The 14,179-nt window shown below is 36.9% G+C and overlaps 1 protein-coding gene across 3 annotated transcripts in view; it reads left to right on the forward strand.

Moving 5' to 3' along the window:
- PTPN12 (protein tyrosine phosphatase non-receptor type 12) overlaps window positions 1-14,179 on the forward strand; it is a 74,825-nt gene that overhangs the window by 30,998 nt on the left and 29,648 nt on the right. For all 3 annotated transcript variants that reach the window (XM_065849683.2, XM_071803459.1, XM_065849674.2), the window contains exons 2-8: window positions 1,331-1,439; window positions 4,971-5,047; window positions 5,916-6,011; window positions 7,077-7,115; window positions 7,903-7,974; window positions 10,785-10,844; window positions 12,839-12,981. In XM_065849683.2, coding sequence (XP_065705755.2) covers window positions 1,331-1,439; window positions 4,971-5,047; window positions 5,916-6,011; window positions 7,077-7,115; window positions 7,903-7,974; window positions 10,785-10,844; window positions 12,839-12,981 — 596 coding nt within the window. The remainder of the gene's footprint in view (window positions 1-1,330; window positions 1,440-4,970; window positions 5,048-5,915; window positions 6,012-7,076; window positions 7,116-7,902; window positions 7,975-10,784; window positions 10,845-12,838; window positions 12,982-14,179) is intronic.

Genomic DNA, 14,179 nt, shown 5'->3' on the forward strand with positions numbered 1-14,179 from the left:
TTCTTGTAGTGAGGGGCCCAAAACTGAACACAGGATTCCAGGTGGGGTCTCACCAGTGCCCAGAACAGTGGGACAATCTCTTCCCTGGTCCTGCTGGCCACACTATCCTGATACAAGCCAGGATGCTGTTGGCCTTCTTGGCCACCTGGGCACACTGCTGGCTCATGTTCAGCTGTTGTCAATCAACAGCCCCAGGTCCTTTTCCCCCAGGCACTTTCCAGCCACTCTTCCCCGAGCCTGTAGCCCTGCCTGTGGTTGTTGTGACCCAAGTGCAGGACCTGGCACTTGGCTTTGTTGAACCTCATACAGTTGGACTCAGCCCAACAATCCAGATCCCTCTGTAGAGCCTTCATACAAGAAGATTGTCATATATCTCACCACTGTGTTGTCAGTGTAGATAGGAACCTGGTTTTGCAATCACCCAGCTTTAACTGGAAGCCAGAGTTAACTTTGAGTTCTTCAGGTTCCATTTTAAGTCTGGATGTCTATAAAATGTAAAATAATGAATATTGATGACTCCTTCTGTATTTTTTTTTTTCCCCAAAGAGAATTTATACTCTTGTCTTTCTCCTCAGTTTTAAGGTTGAAAAGGCCTAATTTGAGTGGGATGACAAAAGCTGTGCTGCTTTTGTTACTTCCTAGGTTGCTGGAAGGCATGGTCTGGATTTTGTTGTCTGAGGTTTTGACTGTTTCAAATGTCTAGGATTTGAAATAGATGGAGGAGGAAAAATGACATTGTGAATACAGCAGGCCTCCTGTCAGTCATCTTAATTAGGAATACCTTGTACCTGAGAGACAGGGACCTTTCTTTGGGTGAGCTTGAGACTCAAGAGGTTTTGAGCGTTAGGAGGTGATGCCTGATAAGTGTCAAAATTTGCTTTTGGTTCACTTGTCGGTGTGGTGGAAGCCATGGGCTTCAGAGCCAAGTACCTGCTGCCACAGCTGTTCTGAGCCAGCCTGCTCTCTGCTCTTCCTCCAGCTGTTCAGAGCAATAACAGATTTTTCTGTTAAATACAGGTATTCTTAATGCAGTTGTTACTCTGTAACAGGGCAGTGTATTTCCTAAATAAAATACAGCCATACTGCTGCCGTAGTGGCTTTTCCGAAGTTTCATGTCTCATCATGTGTAAAGCTGATGTCAAATTGGTTGTAAACTGCTGATCTAAAAGTATTGGATAATTAATTTTCTTTGAATTTCATCATAATGAATATTGTAAAAGGAGAGAAGTATTTTTGAGTGATCTTCTGATAGTTCATCAATGAAGCTAATACCTAGTGATGTTTTTGTTATCTTGAGACTTGAAAAGATAACATAAATATTTTATTTCAGAGGTTAAGAAGATTATCAACAAAATACAGAACAGAGAAGATCTACCCAACAGCTACTGGAGAAAAAGAAGAAAATGTTAAAAAGAATAGATACAAGGATATATTGCCATGTAAGTCTGATTTACATGTAAATAGAAGACAAAGGAAAGTGCTTGTTATTCTTAGTGCATTTTGAATTTTACTATTTAGTTCTTACTGAAAGGAAAAATTTGAGATTATTTCTGAAAGATAGCTTTTATAAATGTTTTATTTTTAACTTGGCAGGCAAAATAAGTGAATGTTTGTATATTTTATTAGGTGAGATAGCACCTAAAGATTGCTAGACTGTGCTAGATTGCAAACCATATCAAGGCAATATCTTCATTTTAGCTTGGAATAGTCTAAAACTTTACTTGGTACTTGAATGTATTTTTTCCTTGGGAGCATGTTGTTCATGGTGTAGAACAACAAATGTCAGCAGAAACTCTGAATGAAATTTAAGAAGCCCTAAGGAACCTCGGTTTTGGGGGTTGAAATAAAATAGATCTTTTCTGTTTGTACTCTATAAATGATGTCAGAGAGCTTCCAGTACGTGATTATCTTCGCTTTGCGTTTTGCAAATGAAAATGAAATTCTGGTTGATGTACAAACACAGAAAAAGAGAGACAGAGCAGAAGTTAGAACTTAAAACCACGAAGTTGTGGATCGAACAGAGTAGTGATCTCTAGTGCCAAGATTGCCTGTTAGCAGCTCACTTTGTATAGCTCCTGAGGCCACAGATTTCAGCTGCTCTTCCTGTGCTTCTCTGTATGAACAGCTGACAGGTTAAAGGAAAGGCATCTGACAAATGCTATTTTTCATATCCCAGATGATTAGCAACAGGTACAGCTTCCTCTGCTCAGCTTTCTCTGAAGTGTTAGGAGGCTTATAACAAATTAGAACTGGAAAATGGTCTTAAGTATCATTAGTTTTGATTTTCAAAATGTGTTCTAGTAATTAACTCCAGTGAATTACTGTGTTTCAAATTGTTGTGTGCTCAGTGTTTCTAGTACTGGAATTTTTACTGTTTATCAGCATCTGGAGCAACACTTTGAGCAGTCAGCTTTGCCCCAAAGCCACAGGCCCTAGACTGTTTAACAAGAAGGGCATGGTGCTTGCTGCTGGACTGAGAAGGGAAGGCATGTGTATTCATATTTTGCTGGAGAATATATGTAGAACATAGTAGTAAATAGTACTGCAGCAGAATAGTTAAATAGCATTGAGTTCGTTTGTTGTTGTGTGGTGGTTTTTTTTGTTTGTTTGTTGTTTTTTGTTTTTTTCACTTGGGAGGAAATATTTAATGGATGGAGAGAAAAAGAGAGGGCGAGTTGTTATTGTTGTCTTATTATTAAAACTTGTTATACTCTTTTTTTCTGTGTATTTTGGTAGATCATGAACAATATAACAAAATCTTGGTAGTGCCTGGGCTGAGTTGACAAAGCAATAGCTATTGTAGTAGTGAATGGCTGCAACTAGAGTGGTAGATGTGCTTTCCTTTCATCTACATAAAAGTAAAAACACAGATCACAGTGGGGGAAATGAGCAAACCTCAAGGGAGGCGGGGGGGAATAATACTTTGCCTATCAATTTACAGATGTAACTTATCAATTTATGGATATAACTTAAATGGAGATTAGTGCTGTATTCGTCAGAAATTGTTACTGCTACCAGAGAGATCAGTACCTCAATATCAACTCAGTACTGACTTCTGAGGAAAAGATGTGTGCATGTTCACATGACAGTTTACTGACCCATCTGAAATGATAGCTACATGAAACATGGTGTTCGCTGGTTACCAGAAGACACCAATTAGTAATTGCCAACTGAGCCCTTAAGCTATTTATAAATACCCAAGTACTTAATCTTCTGAATTGGGAACCTGCAATGGAAATTTTCCTGGAGAATTCTGTCCCAGACCTAATACTGAAAGAGCTGAGCTGTGACGGATACAGGCAGGCTGGAAATGTTGATATTTGGAAACCACGATAGAATTTTGGACCTACTGTGCTGGGAACACAGGAGTCCTCATTAGCATACCACTGTAATTAGTCTAATCTGCCATTTAAAACTAGTTTTTGGTATTAAGTCTGTGACACCATTGCATGCTTATGAAGTGTTCTTGCTTTCACATTATAAGTGTGAGAGTATATTTATCATAGTGTAGTATGTTTTAAGGGTTTCTTCAGACCTTTATGTGAGAGTGTGTTGTTTTCCATCTGTTATCTAAATGTCTTGTACTCTACACTTAACTTTTTTAGGAAGCATTACATGGTGATGCAGACATTTTTTGTGTGTTATCAGCACTCTGGCAGAAAATTTCAGCATCTTGGAAGCTTTTTGGAAGAGCTTTCTTTTCAGAAATATTAATAACTCCTACCATGTACTTCTTGTGGGCATGGTTCCCTGTTTTATTACCAGTGATGGTTTGACAGAAAACAGACAAACAAAAAAACAACCAAAAAAACACAAGCCCCCCAAAAAACACCCACCACATTTCCCTTTTTTAAATAGACTTGTTCTTTGTTTTTTGTTCGTTTGTTTGTTTTTTTCTTCAATTTATCTCTAATAAAAGTTTTAGCAGCTGCTCTGTGGTTGAGGAATTGACCCTGGGAGCAGAAAGTAACAGAAATTGCTCAAGCAGATGCTGTTTCTGCACATACTTCTGTTCCCCCAGCTTGAAAATATTTTCTTGGTCTGGATTTCCAATTTTTTGTAGTACAAAATTAACAAAACCAACCTTTATGGTAGAGGTAGTTTGAATGATGTTTTTCTGTGCCAGCTAGGAAGTGTTGGTATCAATAAGAGCTGGAAGGACTGGTGAACCTGCCAACCACCTCCTCTCTCGCTCAGAATCACCAAGTTGTTTCTGTATTAAAGATGCACTTATTTTTTTCTTTTTTCAACACCTAAGGGAATTCCAAGATGTTTAGTTTATTCTGTCAACAAGTAATAAAGGCTATTTTTAAGACTGCTGAGGATATTGGTCTCCAAGGATCTACTGTTTTATAAGCAGCTTTCTCTGAGACAGTCAGTAATGAGCGAGGGAGAAACTTGCTATCTCAAAATGCCCTAAATGAAGGAACCTGCTGTTTCTAGTTCAGAATTGCTCCAGCAAAGGGCTTTGCCCAGCATTTGGGGGACAGAGATCAGCCTGTTCCTGAGCAATGAGCCCTGGGGCGCATTTCATGCAGTAATACCTGATGGACTCACCCTTGGCAGGGCTGTGCAGACCTGCCTGCTGCTTTACCTGTGCCCTGGTGCTTTATTCCTTCGTGCCTTTAATTCTGGCCATCGTGATCTGTGCTAATGCTGTGTAACTACAGTGTCGATTACTTCTGATCAGTTGAATTTTGCCTCTTTGTAATGAATTGCTCTTGGAATTCCAGTAGCTGGTGCTCTGTAAACCTGAGCACAAGAAGCACATAGTGGTAGGAGCTACTCTGCTCATCTCTACTTGGCTTGGTTTACCCATAAATTGGCTGACTTGCTTGTGTGACTTAGCTTTGGAAAACATTATTTAATGCTTGATTACTTGCATAATATAATAAGTACTATATATATTTACTTTTGCATATTGATTTATGTGTGGTAGCTGTTGTTTAAAAAAACAATTCTTCTTTTAGTTGATCATAGCCGGGTTAAACTGACCTTAAAAACTCCCCCGCAAGATTCAGACTACATCAATGCAAACTTTATTAAGGTATGTATTACTATCTTAAAAGTTTACAAATTATTTTTGTGCTGTTATTTCATGTCAATGCAGCTTTAAAATTATAGTCTGAGACAAGAATTTAAAGCTGTGGGGGAAGATTTTCTTTTAATATGACTTGAATAAATTTGTGAACGTTATGCCATTTATAAAGCGATTTTTATGGTTTAATATTACTCTAAATGTGAATATAATATAAAATACTTCATTTCTGAAGAAGTGTGGCAATGGAATGACATGTAACAATCTTAAAGAGAAACTAGAATTTGGCTAAAAACCTGTTACACTTTTGTTTCAAAGTGTGAATATCTTGGATTTTCCTTGTAGCCTTATTCTGATAGTGCTTCTACATAGTCATGCTTATTGACAAGCAGGTGTTCCTATAAACCTCATTTATTTAATGTTCAGCTTGAAAAGCTGAATGTAAATGTCTTCAAGCTTTATATAAAATAAATGTTTATGTTTTTGATTTTTGAAATGTATTTCTGGGAGGGGGGAACTTAAATTTGTTCCAAGGGATGCTTTTTGGCACAAAGACTTTCAAATTTTCATCATTAAATGTTTGAGTAATAAAGAAAATACAGACTGAAAGGGAACCCTCAGAATCTGAACACACAAACTCAGTATTTTCGGTTACAGTCTCTGGCCGCACAGTAGCTGTTATAATCTTGGGCTTCCTTGCAATCACCATCAAAATTCCCACTAATGTACATAGGACCCATATTTCATATACACCCTTCCGGCTGGATTAAAAAAAAAAAAAATTCTAATTTTACAATATAATAACCTAATATTTTTTTTTATTCAGTGCAGATAAATTTTATTTATAAAAATTAATAGCTCCTTTTTGCAATCCTAGGGAGTACATGGGCCAAAAGCATATGTTGCCACCCAGGGACCATTAGCAAATACAGTAATAGACTTCTGGAGGATGATATGGGAATACAATGTTGCCGTAAGTACCTTCTTAAAAACCACAATTGGCTATTACTTTATTTCATGGCACAGTGATTGTGTGGCTTTTGCCTGAGCTGACTATTATTATTTAATATGTTGACAGTGATTTATAACAGTATCACAGTATCACAGTCCATTTACTTCTCACTTTTGTAGTTTAAGTAGCATTCTACGTATCATTTATGTTATAAACTAAATTTAATAATGTAAATTCAAGGTCATTGTTTTATGAAATGATTATGAAATAAAGCATATTTATGAATAGATTGGTGCTTGGTTACATGTGTCCTGTAGGAGACCTTACAACTGTGACTTAATGTGGACTGAGAAAATCAGATGCAGAATCAGCATGTGAACAAATCAATAAGCCTACCTTTCTATTTATGCTAATTTTGGATTACTTGTTGCTTTATATATTCCATATCTGTTTTTAAACACCTATTGTCAGGAGTTAACTTTTAAGTACTGTTAAAAATTGTTTCTGAAAATACCTTTTATCTGACACTTAAATCCTGGTTACTTATTAGACAGGTTGGATCAGATGATCCTTGAGGTCAGTTGTAAGCTGGTATTCAATGATTCGATGATATTGTAACAAATAGCTTATCAGTTGGTGTATTTATAGTGTGCTGTTCACATAAATGTATCTGAAGTAGCTTCACCTAAGAAATCTGATTCTTGTTTTTTAAATAGGTTTCAGCAGCTATTTTAAGCAAATATAACTCTTTCTTCCAGTCTGCTAACAGTTTTATATTTTTATAAATAAGTTTAGATCTTATAGTTAGGCTGAATAAAAAAACAAATGAGTTGGTTGTACAGGATTACAGTAAATTCAAATTAAGTAGCCTTAAAATGTATTAGTGTTGCAGATTATCTTGTGCAGGATGAAATTTGGATACTACTTCAGAATTAAAAGAGCATGCGTGTGTAGGTAGGAAAATAGTAGTAGCAGTAACCAATTAAGGAGTATAAGTATCTGCCCAGATAGAAGCAAGCAGTCAAGTGCTGGTGAATTTATTTGATCTAAAACCAGTTAACCTCAAGCATCTTATTTTCTTTTCAGATAATTGTCATGGCCTGTCGAGAATTTGAAATGGGAAGGGTATGTATACTAAATACAAAACTAAATAAGCGTTGCTTGTGTGGGGCCATATGGCAATACCTGTGAAGCTTCATATGGGAAATCCGTAACTGTAAAAATAATCTGCCAGATTGAATGAGAATGCCTATTCTTGCATTTGTATGCGTAGAAAATAGTGAATGTGACTGCTTTTTCTTGGCTCTGCTTATAGTCTTATATTATTATTTAGGAATCATCTCAGTGGAATGTACAGGTTTGTAGACAGAGCGGTACCAATGGTCTGTTTCTGGTCATGTCACTGTGGAAAAGAAATCCTTCTCTGTGGGATGTTGGCCAACTATCAAAATCCTGAGTCCTTTAGAATTCCCTGTCAGTCGATACAGCTGCAAACCCCATATTTTAAATATCTCTACTATGTTTTTATGAGCTGAAAAGGAAAAAAGAAAAAGTGGTCCCGAGTAGTTGTGAACTCCAAACTTTTAAAAAAACTCAAACTCTTATCACTTCCCCTTCTACAGTGTGTGCTTGTGCATGTGTAGGCAGGCATACAGTTCACATCCTAATTTACAAAGCATCTTTTGGCTGTATTGATTGGTCAGCTGGGGTTTTGGTTTTCTTTTGGTATCCAAAAGAAAATTTATTTTGCAGTCTTATAAATCCTGCAAGGCACCGGGACACAGATGTTAAGGAAAAGCACCAAATAAAAGAGAGAAAGCATTTGAGATTATTATTCTGTCTGCTCTTCTTCTGTTAATCATCATCTTTCAGGACTACACATGAATTAAATTAAGATTCTTTGCTTTAACAGAAAAAATGTGAACGTTACTGGCCTCTGTATGGAGAAGCAGCTGTAACTTTTGGACCGTTTCGTGTTTCTTGTGTAAGTATAAAGCTTTATAAATTAATTTTGAAGGATTTAGTGCTTTTACAACTTAAAATAACTGTTCAACAAACAGTTTGTATTCTGAAACAAATGTTTTTCAATTGTTTGGTACCAAACCTTACACAAATAGTCTCACAGGAATGCAATGAAAGACACTGTGTGTATTTTCATTGTGTGTTTTTTTGAATTCTCTGTGATTTTTCTTTTTTTTTGAGATAACTAGGGAAACCTGGGTCTTGCATCTTTTTGTATAATTTTTTCAGTGTTACTTGGAGTTTTGAACGTTTGTACTATACTGAAGAAATGAAATAATATTCATGCAGCTGTTGTAGTTATGACTTGTGTGTTGTGGATGTGCATGAGAAATTAGATTACCACTGAAACAGGTTTTCTTTAAGTTACATAAAGTTAATTATTATGAATAAAGAAAATGAAAACTCAACTCATAATTTTTTAAAACTTGTTTCCGTTGGCAACAGATACAGGTTTATTTGTAAATACTTCCTTTGCTTCTAATGTTGCTTTTAAAATCAAGCCAAAAATGAGGAGCAGATACCATTAGGTTTTAATCTTTTCCTAGAGAATTCCCACGGGGTAACTGTCAAGTAAATCATGATTGCAGAAAGATGGAGGAAACCTGAACATTTCCATTGCATGTTGTGTCAGTGTTATCAGGAGTTCTGATCTCTGAGCATAACTGTTAGAGCCTCTTCCAGTTTTGATACTTGCGAATTAATAGGCAGGAAGAGGGCCTGTGGGTATTTCCTACACCAATCACAGTGGGGAATTGAAAGTAATCATTCTTTGAGCACCTGTCATCTCTGCATCACACAAGAGTGTGTGCCCATGGGGACTGTGCTCATCTTTCCTCAGCAGAAGAAACTGGATAATCAAAAGTCATTTTCAGGGTATGGCTGAGGATGCACTGGCTGACAAAATCATTATGATCAGCGTTCCTCAGGTGTGGGATAGTACCTGGTTGCCTTTGTACACGCCTGTTTGTGTTGTTATTCCTTCCTGCTTTAAGCATGTTTGTGGCCTATTTGTCTGGCTTGTAGCTCTTGGAGTTGTGATGGCATTGTCAAGGCTGCATTTCTGGATGATGCTGAGTGCTGTCCAGCTTATTGCATTGTGTTCAATGACAGCCTGATTGCTTAAGGGAAGAGAATAGAAAGAAGAACCACTTACAGGATGATCCTTCTACTTGTTGCCAGCTTCGAGTGATGGACTAGCAGGATTTCCTTAATTGAGTGTTGCCCCTGAATTATCAATATCTTTATAATGCAGCAGATGATGAATTTGACCAACATTTTGGATTTTGTTTTTTTGTCACTTTTTCTTTCTGGCGTTCACATCATTGTGGTGTTGGAAGAAAACACATTCTTGTGTCTTTATTTTTAATCATGCCACATGGTAGTTTAACCAGGTTCTATTACATTCCATCAGTTACTATTATGATATGAATGAAACCTGGCATTGAAGTCTTGAGTATAACTGTTGTCAGTATAAGTGATTTTACTGTGAACTTTTTACACTGGAGCTCGTGACTGGCCGTAGTTGTTCACTTGTTCTAAAACACTGGAATTGATCCATTCCAAATTGATCTCAAAACTGTGTTTTCTTCTTCTTAACTGAAAGCTATGTGGGTTTGGACAGGAATAGCTGCTGTTTTCTAGCTGAAGTTCTTTAGGTTGTGCAGAAAGAGCTAGCATGCCAATTTAACAAGCTGTTCTTAATCCCACTTTGAAATTGTGTACAAAGAATTAAATCTGGCCAGGAAAGAATATAATTATGAATTTTAGTCTATAGAGATTCTGAGCAGCCTCTTCCTACCTTGATTTAAAAATTGGCTTATGGGTTTGGGTTTTTATGTGGGTTTTGGGTTTGTTTTATTTTAAAATGTACCTGGTGGGTGATGGTCACATACCTGGCAAGTATTTGCGATAGGGTTGTGTGGACGTTAATTGACTTCTCAGCTGAGCTGGGAATGTGTTACCTTTGGGTACAATGGTGCCTATGGGCTCCGTTGCTTCCAGCTGTGCACTGTCTCCTTTAAACTTGCAAAAGAGGGCAATTGTTTTCTTGACAGAAAATGGTAAATTCCCAGTAGAAGCTAAGGATATATTAAAGCATATGTGGTCTCCTAAATTCACTGTGGGAAGCTATAATGCTAAGCTTTTAAAGATAACTTCAAATTGTGATATTACTGACACTTTAAGTACAGTAATATTGTTTGGTGTCTACTGTGTAATCTTTCCTTGATGTTCCAAAGGCAGATTTGAAAATTCCGGGAGCGTGGAAGCTATGCACAACCAAGATAATGGCAGTGATCCACTCAGATGCACCCTTAATTGAAAATAATTGAGGGGAAAAAAATTAAAGGAGATGTCATAGAAAAGAGTGATAAAAGACTGAAGTTGAGACAGCAAAAGCATTATAGAAGGATGTCTCTGGGAGGCAGCCTGTAAATCAAATAAATGTACAGGGAAATAAAGCAAAAGAACTACTTTGAAATACTCTTACAAGGTTTATCGATGGTTTCAGGAGTAAGCTATACACTTATTGGTTTGGAAACTCATATTTTTATTTGAAGTAAAAGTAGCATCTTTCACAGATGTCTTGTGTAGCAAGTTGCTGCTGTTCTAAAATCTATGTTTTGGTTCCCCATCTTTTGGGGAAATAGTAGTTACAAATGCAGTAAATTGAAAACAAAAATATCATCAGAGTTTAAAGTTTTGGATTTTAGGTAGGTGCTGTATGCTGCATATTCTATTATTTCCAATTAATTACTCATTTCTCATGTTTAGGAAGCTGAGCAAGCAAGAACAGATTACTTCATTAGAACATTATTACTTGAATTTCAAAATGTAAGTATATGATCCCTTCTGGTCTCATGGTTGCTCAAATAAAGCGAGTATGACAACAGCTTAGTAATTTATTTTTCCCAAAACTTTCTCATTCTAGCTAGTAAAAAGTTAGTGGGTTTGGAATTGAAGTAGATATGAAAAATATGCCCTGTTCTTGATTAAATTGAGATGCATTGTCTTTTTGCTTGGAGAACTTTAGAATGGGGGAATTGTATGCAATAATTCAAGGGTCAAGACAGAGAAGTAGTTTTTTAGAAGTGAGCTCAGAACTTTGGAATTCTTGAAGGTTCGATATCCTACTGTTCAAGATGTAGAATCTGCTCACCAGACAAGTATTCTGGTAAACCAGTTAGTTTATGCTATTTGTTAAGCTGGCAACTGTAAATGATATGAATCAGTCTCTTTATGGAAGAAACTGAGTTTATTAATCTTAGTCAAAACTTATGACGCGAACTACTGTAAAATATGAGATATACTTCATAACTATGTTATGTTAATTGTGAAAATCGTCATGTTTTCTGTGAAATAAAAGCACTTGCATTCTCCTAAGTGTTAAGAATGAATGATTCAAGCCTTTCTTGCAAACTTTAATGTCAGATTTAGGTGTCTGTTTACATTTCTGAAAAGCAGCTGTCGTGAACATAGATCAGTGTAGAGCTGTCCTACAAGAACGTGAAGGCTGACAGTGTATTTTCCAGAATACCTGTTGTTTTAACTGACATCCTGTGCTAAGAATTTATTTATTACCACTTAGTCTCACAGTTATATTTTCTTTAGCAGTGCTTTATTCCTGTTCAATAACTAATATCACAACAGTAGTGAAAATTGTTTAATTGTGAGGAGTGTAGTTTTGGGAGGTAATTTTTGGCTGTGATAGCTTGCTAGATGCCTGCAGTGGGATGCATGAACTTAAGTCACTTGTGTTAGGATGTCCTGAGTGCTCATTATTGGCCATTTTATGCAACTTCTTAGATAGCAGAAATTAACTGGATAGTAACTGTGGGGTTTGCAACATTTATTGAAATGGTGCACTTGAAAAAAGAACTGAGAAGATATCAAAAACCTCAAAGCAGAACCTAGATTACTTTTAATATCCAAATATCATGGCAACTGGTTACTTCAGAAACTGTAGCGAATTTGTGTTTTGCTTATATATAATATACATGCAAATCGTGTTGAGCCACTTGCCTTCCATGAGTTCTGTTCCAGTTAATTTTTAATAGGATGACTGTGAACTACATAAAAGCGAAATAGTAACAAAAAGCTACAGTTTGCACTCAGCGTTTGATCTTGGCAAAGAGCCCGAAGTTGTTGTTCCTTTAAGGAGTAACGTGACTGAAAGGATTAACAAGAGATATTGATATTCAACCTGTGCGGCTGATAAAATCATCTTTCCTCAGCCTTACTTAACAAATTTGCTTCAGGATTTCTGGCAGCACACATTTTGTTAATGAATTACAGACTCTTCATTTTATTTTGAAGAATTCCAAGTGTAGCCTTGGACTGGGGAGGAAAATACGTGTTTGTGATCGGAAGTAATGTCATTTTAAGTTCACATTCTGGTTTTCTAGACTAATGAAAACTATTGTCACTTCTAAATTTTCAGTGGAGTATCATTCAAAATACTATGCAAAAGAAGTGAGAATTCATATAAATATACAGAGTTATTCTGCTTTCTAGGGGAAAAACCGGTTTGACTGAAACTTGAAGATTATTAAACTAAAACACCAGGTTCTTAAAAAGTGGTGGTAAAAAAAAGGACTATGAAGGTTCCTTTCCATTTTTAGTTTCCATATTAAAAGGCATATTTTTTTCCTGACAGTTCTTATGATGTAAGAAATCACCAGCTTTGTGTCTTTAAATGTAATTAAGTGGAAGTTTTTGTGGACCTTAATAGGCAGCTGTAACTTTCATGTAGTTCACAGAACTATTTATTTTGTATGAATTCCTAATATGTCTTATCATTAACACCTCTTTCCCTCCTTCTCCTTTAGGAGACTCGTAGTGTCTATCAATTTCATTATGTTAACTGGCCTGACCATGATGTCCCTTCGTCTTTTGATTCTATTCTGGACATGATCAGCTTGATGAGAGAATATCAGGAACATGAAGATGTACCAATTTGTATACACTGCAGGTATCAAATATATTTATTTTTAAAAATTGTATATACATTTTAATTTTTTTGATGTCTAGACTTTCTGGTGTGAGATGCACTGATTTGATTTTAAATCACAACTTCTGTATTTATTTTCATTTTCTAAAAAGTAATGTTTCCTCATGTCAAAACTTGACTCAAAATCAGAGTCTTCATAATCTTAAAATTCATGCCACATTGCAGTTTTGCTTCTATTTCCGTTTAAGACAGACCATTGATCAGAAAAGAATTAGTCTTTGAAAGGGAAACCATTTTGTAGTTTTTAAGACACTTAAATCCTCATTAGGACAAAACAGACTTTGAAGATCATTGCAAATCAGAGATGGGAGTGAAGGTTCCACTCTCAATAGGAGAGACTACATAGCAGGTGCCATCCCTACCTGAGGGCTCTTCTGTCAGTCTTCTAATGTGACAAAAACCATCTCTAATCAGCAGGCTGTAGTTCTGACTTGGTCAGTCCTTGCTTCTGAGCAGCAGTTTCATCTTTAACCAGAAATCTGGCTGACAGAAGGGCTGTTGAAACTAAACAGCCATGAAAATGTTTTGGTGAATTGGCAGTTTCTGATAATTTCTCTGATACTTTTTAAAGTAACTAAGTTTATGTATTCTATGTCAGAAAAACTGAATTCACATTAATAAGCCAGGAAGGCCAATGGCATCCTGGGGTGGATTAGAAGGGGGTGGTCAGTAGGTCAAGAGAGGTTCTCCTTCCCCTCTACTCTGCCCTGGTGAGACCACACCTGGAATATTGTGTCCAGTTCTGGCCCCCTCAGTTCCAGAAGGACAGGGAACTGCTGGAGAGTCCAGCGCAGGGCAGCAAAGATGATGAAGGGAGTGGAGCATCTCCCGTGTGAGGAAAGGCTGAGGGAGCTGGGTCTCTTTAGCTTGGAGGAGACTGAGGGGTGACCTCATTAATGTTTATAAATATGTAAAGGGTGAGTGTCACGAGGATGGAGCCAGGCTCTTCTCAGTGACAACCAATGGTAGAACAAGGGTAATGGGTTCAATCTGGAACACAAGAGGCTCCACTTAAATTTGAGAAGCAACTTCTTCTCAGTAAGGGTAACAGACACTGGAACAGGCTGCCCAGGGGGTTGTAGAGTCTCCTACTCTGGAGACATTCAAAACCCACCTGGACGCCTTCCTGTGTAACCTTATCTGGTTGTTCCTGCTCCGG

The sequence above is a fragment of the Patagioenas fasciata genome, chromosome 1 (genome assembly GCF_037038585.1).
Source record: "Patagioenas fasciata isolate bPatFas1 chromosome 1, bPatFas1.hap1, whole genome shotgun sequence".
Taxonomy (NCBI): domain Eukaryota; kingdom Metazoa; phylum Chordata; class Aves; order Columbiformes; family Columbidae; genus Patagioenas; species Patagioenas fasciata.